At 45.0% G+C, this 9,816-nt stretch overlaps 1 protein-coding gene across 3 annotated transcripts in view; it reads right to left on the reverse strand.

Annotated features, from left to right (window-relative positions):
* Positions 1-250: 250 nt before the first annotated feature.
* The window catches only part of LOC143297183 (zwei Ig domain protein zig-8-like), a 638,521-nt gene continuing 628,955 nt past the window's right edge, over positions 251-9,816 (reverse strand). For all 3 annotated transcript variants that reach the window (XM_076609381.1, XM_076609382.1, XM_076609380.1), the window contains one exon: positions 251-2,471. In XM_076609381.1, the coding sequence (XP_076465496.1) occupies positions 2,362-2,471 (110 nt within the window). In that variant the 3' untranslated portion in view covers positions 251-2,361. The remainder of the gene's footprint in view (positions 2,472-9,816) is intronic.

Raw genomic sequence — 9,816 nt, forward strand, 5'->3', positions numbered from 1 at the left:
GGCGGGGGGACAGAGACAGGCGGGGGGACAGACTGGCGGGGGAACAGGGACAGGCGGGGGGACAGGGACAGGCGGGGGGACAGGGACAGGTGGGGGGACAGACTGGCGGGGGGACAGAGACAGGCGGGGGGACAGAGACAGGCGGGGGACAGGCGGGGGGACAGAGACTGGCGGGGGGACAGAGACTGGCGGGGGGACAGAGACAGGCGGGGGGACAGAGACAGGCGGGGGGACAGAGACAGGTGGGGGACAGGCGGGGGGACAGTGTCTTCACTGGTGTTCTGACATCAGCAAAACATCAAGGAGTAGGTTAAAGGTGACAGGTGATGTCCTGATCGACAGTGAATTTGTTGGTTACTGTTGACCATGTTCAGTACATTGCCGTAACCACTCATTTCCATGGCTTGAATTGTTCTTTCCTATTCCGCCGTGAGTTTATACATTGCATACTTACAAGGTGGACGATACCAATGCACGCTGGAGCCTGATCATGTGTCTGATGGAGACGCTGTCCCCCATCAGGTTCCAGTCTGGACAGTGCTGACGTTGATACTGGAACCCTTGAGAGGTCTTCTGGTTTGTAGTTTTCATTGCTGAACTGTTGAACAGTTTATAGTTTCAGTTCCTGAACAGTTATATCAGCAGTTATAACGGTATTGTACAGGTTAGCCATTAGGTTTGACTTCTTGGCGCTGATTTTCCATTTCATATCGTGCTGATGTTCCATCCAGTCATTTGGCGAGCTCTTGATTATGATTGTAACTGCTGCCTTTTCTATCATCTCCAGAACCAAACCTCTGACCACTGTGCATTTTTGGTCAAATTAACATGACTTGTTACGCATCCCCGTGTGCAAGAATTTATTTCGCAAAATGTGAAAAAAAAAAAAAAAAAAAAATGCTTGTTAAATGTTGGATCTATGAAGTTTCCACATTTCACCGTAGAAGACCAAAAAGGGTCTGGATCTCGATTATCAAAACACGAGACAAACTGTACCCAAGAAAAAAAAGGGAAAATGAAACCACAAGTTTAATCATAAAGCAAAACAAAAACATGTTTACAAAACACATACATGTCAACAAATGGAACCAATATTCGTCCCACTCCTGAAAGAGAAGGGTTGGCCACCCAGTCTTCTACTACAACACACAGTCACAGGAAAAAAATATACTTGGGATCCGTACACATCTTTACCAAGGGATTAAAGAAATGAGTGGGAAAACACACACACACACACCCCGACCTCACAAACAAAAACGGAAGAAGGAAAAAAACAACAAAAAATACAGACCTGAACCACCTGAAAATGCTGTTGGTTCCATGGATCGATAATCATACAGATGGACTGAGGTATGTCATCCATGTACACCGACGTTTGAAGGTGATTGGAGAAGCATTTTGAAAGCGGGGTGGGGTGGGGTCTGGGGTGCGGGGGGGGGGGGTGCAGGGGCGGAGGGAGGCAATGTGCGAAAGGAAACAAAAAAAGCAAAGGAGAGTGGATAAGGGGAGTGAAGATCAATTAGTAACACTCAAGGAGGTGTTGGTCACTGCGTTTGGAGTAGTCCACATACATTATCAAAGCAGACGCCTGTCCAGCAGCGAAATCCAACGCGCGTAGTGGCTGATAGGGGAAAACACGTGCATACTTGCTATAAAGTAGATAAGTAAATAAATAGATAAAAGAACAAATAATTCCATAGAAATTGTGGAAACAAACAGCACATTGGGAAAGAGGAAAGGCCGGCATGCAGTCGACCACAAAGTGGGGTTACTATTGTTAGCTGCATGAAACGCTATTTGGAACCCCGCACGGGAATATACACACCGACAAACAGATTGATTCTTTGATGTAGGTAAATGGACTTGTATATACACTATGATGGACTGATAGATAGACATACGGACAGACAGGACGATAGAAAGATTGACAGAAGAACAGACAGGCAGACATAATTGTTATATGTGCAACGGTCACATTCATCGTCAATCATTACCATAGTCATTATACTGTCTTTTAAAACTCTGCGCTTACCACGGAAACAGGATGACATGAACATGTACACACCCGATGCTAGTCTCAAAAGAATGTGGAAAAAGTCCGTCAACACAATGGTCACTGATCACCTGCCAATAGTCGCTGACGCCATTTTGTTCATAACTATCACATGACACGAATAGCCAATCACGAATATCCCACGTGATCCTCAAGAGCCAATGAAAAAAAAGAAAAAAAAAATCAGACGGCCAACCCGATTTCTTGAATGATGAGATGGGTGTCTTCACAAATCGAAATGTGCGGTGTGTGTGTGTGTGTGTCATTTCGATGACCCGACGATCGACGCTGGCTGCATGCATGGGTATTCACGACCACCGTAAGCACCAGAGAAGCAAAGTCCATGATGTGAGGAATAACACCACAATGGCTGACTGCTGCTGCTGCTTTCGTTGGCCTGAACGGTACGAGGTTTCGTCTGAAAGCAGAAAGCAAACCAAAATAAATAAAAACTCCATAAGCAATGTACACACGGGATGGGTTGTGGGGGGAGGCAGGGGGAGGGAAGGAAGGAGAGAGAGTGGGGGGGGGGGGGGAGGAGAGAGAGTGGGGGAGGAGAGAAAGAGAGGGGGGAGAGGAGAGACGGGGGTGGGGGTAGAAAAGGGGGGCACAGAGAGAGAGAGGGGGATAGAGAGTGAATGAAGAAATGGATCTTTATATTCCAACGGCAAAGATAGTACCACATTTGACGACATACATATCTGCTGTTGGTTTAATGGACACACAAACACATACACATGTCTATCTATACCCCATACACGTGTGAGAATAACGTGGGGGTATATCTGAGGGAAACAACATCGCTCATAATTCTGTTTACAAAACTAGAGCGAGTAACTCTTTACAAGACATTTTACATACACACATGTAGCATGGATGTTGCACATAAATAATCTTGTGAAATAGCTGCAAAAGCAAAACTGAGAGACAGACAGACAAAAAAGACAGACAGACAGACACAAAAAGATGTGGTTGGCATTTAATGGTGACAAAGACAAATATCATGCGTGTGTCCCTGACGCTAAATCAAAGGAAATATTAACAAGTCAAACAGGGCATCGGATGGAGAGGCGAATCATAAACACCCACAATTCTAATGACACACGTCAGCGATCAGTCCAGAAATTAAGTTGCCACGATTGCAATGTTGGATGACAGTGCGACAAGCCATTTTCATTCATGACCAATTGCCCTGAACCGTCCCCAAAATCCTATTAAAAAAGTGTTCGTTTATGGAAATAACGACACAACTAGGCGATAGTGGATAATTGGTGTGGAAGGCCAGTTGGTCAGATCTGTAACCGGTCCAAAAACAACAACAAACAAACAAACAAAAAACACACCAGCAACGGGAAGGGGGGGGGGGGGGTTGACGTCTGCATAAGACTTGCAGCAAATTGAATATCTGTGTTCATAAATATTCAAAGCTTTGACGTTTGCTGTCACAAAGGGGCCAACAATCCTGAACAACGTGGATTCAGCCAGTAAGTCCCAGACAGAAGTGGATAAACCTTGCCATGTTTATCAAATTCTTTGCGTGGTTGAGTTGCCCTACTGTGTGTGTGTGTGTGTGTGTGTGTGTGTGTGTGTGTGTGTGTGTGTGTGTGTGTGTGTTCGTAGATTCAGAATTATTATTCTTTCTGAATGTACTTTATTGTTGTGTGTTCGGTGATTTTCAAAGCAAAAATTTACAGAAAAATAAAGCAATATATCTCTGTGTTTGTCATCAATGCATCCTTACTTACTGAAAGAAAAAAAACAACTAGCATACAAACGACCACACGTAATAACATATTCGCGGCCCAGCTACTCCCCCCTCCCCACCACCTCTCTCACTAAACCCCCCTCTCTCTCTCACACACACACACACACACACACACACACACACACACACACACACATGCATACCTGCTGACTGTGTGTCAAAAGGACAGTTGACCTTATCTCAGTTCAGAAAATATATCATTCAACCGAGCATCGATCTATAAATGCAGTCGTTAATTCTTTCACTCCCTCTTCCGCCCTCACACACACACACACACACACACACACACACACACACATGCACACACACACACACACACACACACACACACACACACACACACACACACACACACACACACACCCATCAATCCCCTCCCTTGGCACGAACACACGTCTATAACAAAGATGGAACACACAATAAACAACAAGAACAACAGCAACAAAGACTCTAAAAGCCATGAAGCTTCAGAGCCAGCAGAAGAACAGAGCACATTTAATGCACACGGAGGGAGGGACAGACGTCAGTACGCCTCTCTTATCAAGACGGCTTTGCTCTCTTATCAAGACGGCTTTGCTCTCTTATCAAGACGGCTTTGCTCTCTTATCAAGACGGCTTTGCTCTCTTCATTGGATCTCTGGCCTCTTTTCAAAGCACAGATGATGCCCTGCATCGCACAGTGGGTGAAAGCATCATCTACCATCCACAGAAGTAGTTTTTCCTATTGCAGAATAATTTTAAACAAGACCTTGAAATTTATCTCTTTAAAAAAACAAAACAAAAAACCCAACGTTTCCTGGTTTCTCCAAATAACCAGTACGCGCTCGCACATCTTGTGGGAGCAATGGATGAATGGAAAAAAGTGAGTCGGGTTTTGTCTGTGTGCTTTTAAGATCGGTTATTCAAATCCTTGCAGAGCAAGATAGACAGTAAGTGGAGTTTTTCCCCCTTGTCTTCTTGGGCGACAATTCCTGTTGAGTAAAAAAAAAGAGGGAGAGATCCAGGCATTGGTTATTTCATTTGTTAACTTTGTCTGACTTCTTTTGGGTCCCTTCGTTCAGGACTTGTGGGCTGTACTGATGACTGGTTGTTGGAGCAGTAGGTTTGTCTGGAGTGGTTGTATGGCTTGTCATTTGTATCCCGGCAGGGAATGCTGGGTTGGGGTTAACAAAAGGGGCAGGGAGTGTCTGAGGTGTTTGTACCCGATCCACTAGGTTGCTATCGAAGCCAGCCAGTTTGAGCTTTAAATCAAGTGTGTGTGTATTACCAAGCAGAAGATCAGCTGCCTACATCTTGTCGTGCATGTGTGTCTTTTGGCAGTTCCTCGTGGGGGATCTAACATGAATGTCCAAACAGTGACTGTACACGTGGATGTCTGTCTAAAAATGAATGAAAGTGTTGCGATTGTTGGGAAAGTAGCAGTTCTCTCTCTGTGTGTCTCTTTTTCTCTGTCTGTCTGTCTGTCTGTCTGTCTGTCTCTCTCTCAAAAACACATGCACGATGCGATGTCTATGAAGAATTTGTGACACCCTTTCATAAGGGGCAATGGCCTATAAATGAATAAACCATTCATTCATTCATACATTCATTCTCTCAAAAACACGATCAAATCAAGACGACAGACATGCATACACACATGCGCATGTGAGCGCTAGCGCACAGAGTATACGCGCGCGAGCACACACACACACACACACACACACACACACACACACACATATATATATATATATATATATATATATATATATATATATATATATATATATATATATATATATATATATCCGAGGTTGAGTGGAGGCCAGAGAATCGACGAAGATATATATATATATATATATGCATCGAAGTTCCAGAAGCGTCTGAGCTGAAAGAGCAAAACACTTAAAGTGCAAGCAGAGGTTGGAGAATTACACAAATCAGTCTGTAGTGAGCTCTCTGTCACGAGGGTTTTACTATCTTCGTCGATTCTCTGGCCTCCACTCAACCTCGGATAATGCTCCACACACCTCGGGCTGAAAGGGTCATTCCTGTCCCATAGAAACGATTTCTTTCCCTCTTGCTTGTTGAGAAGAAAACAAAAAGAAAAGAAAAAAACCCACCTCCACGCACTGTTCCTCTTTCTTGGTGGCAAAAGGGGAGATATTAAACTCTGTGCACATATTAACCTTTTTATCAGTTCGTCTATATCTCTGTCAAAGACTACGTTCAAGTCTCGTGATTTTAGACATTTGATTCAAGTATCATTTTTCCTATTTGAGCAAGGGTACCGTGGAGAAATACTCGTTAGACCCTTTATTGATCTGTGTGTATGCACATGCACAAGACGGAAAACGTACATAAACGATTTTGAAAAGGCACAAGTCTAGGCATTATGAACAGTCGAACACACTCAGCATGCACTCGCAGCTTTGAACATAATTATGAACTGCGTGGATGTTCAAACAATGGACAAAAGAGTTGTGCACTTGGATGTCTACGTGCAGAAATCAATGGACGTGGTGGAATATCTACTGCGAACGTTTGAAAATCGGCGGTTCATAAACTCTCTCTCTCTCTCTCTCTCTCTCTCTCTCTGTGTGTGTGTGTGTGTGTGTGTGTGAAACACACGAGCTAATTACGCCCTACCCCCACCCTTGCACACACATGCTTGTGCGCGCGCGTGAAAAACTTCAAGCTCTTATGCTTCTGATCCAGGAGAAGAGAACACACAAACCTGGACAATATGGAAGATGAACGTTTACACAGACTGATCAGACCTCTATTAAGAGGTGACGTGTTATCTTCATTGCATCTCCGACCTTTCCTTCCGCGTTGATAATGGCCTCACAGCAAACAGGCTAAAAGCAACAGGTATAATGCCATCAACAATAGAGAGCTTTCCTGCTGTAAGAAAACAAAAAAAAAATAAAGATTACGCACAATCATATTTTTTGCTCATATCTCAAGAAAGCTCACAGGTCTTTAAGAAAAAATCCCATATGTGCGCTGATGGATGTGGTTGATGCGATAAGCAGGTAGTTAGAACGTCCGATTTGTCTCATGGAGTTCATGAAGCCACTGACGGGCACTTTTATTTAGCTAAACGTTCCCCTAATCCGCCATCCATACCTCAGGGGAAGGGATAACCTTTATGCTGTTGTGATTCGATTTTGGTTTGACTGAGTATTGTCATGCTCACATGCATTGTGATGCGATTTGGTTGTGTTAAAAAAAAAAAAAAATCTTCACATAACCCTCCATAAGGGGCAAAGGCCTAAACATTGATAAAGCATCGGGAATTAGTGTGTGTGTGTGTGTGTGTGTGTGTGTGTGTGTGTGTGTGTGTGTGTGTGTGTGTGTGTGTGTGTGTGTCTGTGTGTGTGGCATGATCACAAAGCTTCCACGGTTTTATTTGGAGAAACAAAGAACACAAAACAAAGTCATGTATGAAAGCAGAGCACACATCTACAAAGCCAAAATGCATGGGAGTTGAGTCCAGTAGGGGGTGACAAGGGGGTGGGGATGGGGGTAAAACATCTTGCGGAAGATCAATATGAAGGGAAAATAGGCTCTATCATCCGAAGGTTAACGACTTCCTGTAAGAACACTGTTACCGCCCTTACAGACTTTCCACTGCATCTGTCACTGTATTCCTTCCTCCTCCACCCCCTTCCTCCACCCCCTTCCTCCTCCACCCCCTTCCTCCACCACCCCCTTCCTCCACCACCCCCTCCATCCCCTTCCTCCACCACCCCCTTCCTCCTCCACCCCCTTCCTCCTCCACCACCCTTCCTCCTCCACCCCATTCCTCCACCACCCCTTTCTCCTCCACCTCCATTCCCTGGAGCCATCTTCTTTCTTCACTCTATTGAACGCTGTTGGCTCGTTTTCCTCCCGTGGTGATGTTCAGTTCAAGGAGTGTGGGATGACTCTCTCTCTCTCTCTCTCTCTCTCTCTCTCTCTCTCTCTCTCTCTCTCTCTCCTGATTTCGTGATGGAGTGATCAATTTAGAAATTAACATAATGTTTGAATTAGGTGGACACATATACTTATAAATATAGATCATGAGACAGACAGAGATATACAGACAGACAGACAGATAAAAAGATAGATGCATACATACATGTATAAATACATATACATATAGATACATGTATACAGATATATAGATAGTCAATAAAATACTGATAGGAAGAAATAAAATTAGAAACCCTAGACCCCCTGGAACGACACGCCACTCTTAGGAACATGAATGAGCAAAGCTGCGCTCAGTGATGTTTGGATTATCCAGGAAAACATTTTACTAACACACTGTTAGTCGTGCATTTGGAAAAACAAACAAACAAAAAGAAAACAGTGTGCAACTGAGCACAGAAGTGCTTGTCCCAGACAGCGAAACGTTTCCCTCGTCGATGAACATTACGATCCCTGTGGACCAGAACGAACTGCACTTATCCCATTAATTCTTTCAGCCATGGCCTTAATAATCCATTCGATAGCTAAATACTGTACTGGTGAATGTAGCCCTGCCCCGTGCTAAATACTGTACTCGGGGAGTGTAGCACTGCCCCATGCTAAATACTGTAGAGGGATGTAGCACTGCCCCATGCTAAATACTGTACTGGGGGATGTAGCACTGCCCCATGCTAAATACTGTACTGGTGGAGTGTAGCACTGCCCCATGCTAAATACTGTACTGGTGGAGTGTAGCACTGCCCCGTGCTAAATACTGTACTGAGGGATGTAGCACTGCCCCATGCTAAATACTGTACTGATGGAGTGTAGCACTGCCCCATGCTAAATACTGTACTGACGGATGTAGCACTGCCCCGTGCTAAATACTGTACTGGTGGAGTGTAGCACTGCCCCATGCTAAATACTATACTGGGGGATGTAGCACTGCCGCATGATAAATACTGTACTGGGGGGATGTAGCACTGCCCCGTGCTAAATAATGTACTGGTGGAGTGTAGCACTGGCCCATGCTAAATACTGTACTGGTGGAGTGTAGCACTGCCCCATGCTAAATACTGTACTGGGGGATGTAGCACTGCCCCGTGCTAAATACTGTACTGAGAGAGTGTAGCACTGCACCATGCTAAATACTGTACTGGTGGATGTAGCACTGCCCCATGCTAAATACTGTACTGGGGGATGTAGCAATGCCCCATGCTGAAAACTGTACTGGTGGAGTGTAGCACTGCCCCATGCTAAATACTGTACTGGGGGGATGTAGCACTGCCCCGTGCTAAATACTGTACTGGGGGATGTAGCACTGCCCCATGCTAAATACTGTACTGGTGGATGTAGCACTGCCCCATGCTAAAAATTGTACTGGGGGATGTAGCACTGCCCCGTGCTAAATACTGTACTGAGAGAGTGTAGCACTGCCCCATGCTAAATACTGTACTGGGGGATGTAGCAATGCCCCATGCTGAAAACTGTACTGGTGGAGTGTAGCACTGCCCCATGCTAAATACTGTACTGGGGGGATGCAGCACTGCCCCGTGCTAAATACTGTACTGGGGGATGTAGCACTGCCCCATGCTAAATACTGTACTGGTGGATGTAGCACTGCCCCATGCTAAATACTGTACTGGGGGTGAGTGTAGCACTGCCCCATGCTAAATACTGTACTGAGGGATGTAGCACTGCCCCATGCTATATACTGTACTGAGGGATGTACCACTGCCCCATTCTAAATACTGTACTGGGGAGAGTGTAGCACTCCCCATGCTAAATACTGTACTGGGGGAGTGTAGCACTGCTAAATACTGTACTGAGGGATGTAGCACTGCCACATGCTAAATACTGTACTGGGGGATGTAGCACTGCTCCATGCTAATACTGTACTGGTGGATGTAGCACTGCCCCGTGCTAAATACTGTACTGAGGGATGTAGCACTGCCCCATGCTAAATACTTTATTGGTGGATGTAGCACTGCGCCATGCTAAATACTGTACTAAGGGATGTAGCAATGCCCCATGCTAAATACTGTACTGGTGGAGTGTTACA

This window comes from Babylonia areolata, chromosome 22 (genome assembly GCF_041734735.1).
Source record: "Babylonia areolata isolate BAREFJ2019XMU chromosome 22, ASM4173473v1, whole genome shotgun sequence".
Lineage (NCBI taxonomy): Eukaryota > Metazoa > Mollusca > Gastropoda > Neogastropoda > Buccinidae > Babylonia > Babylonia areolata.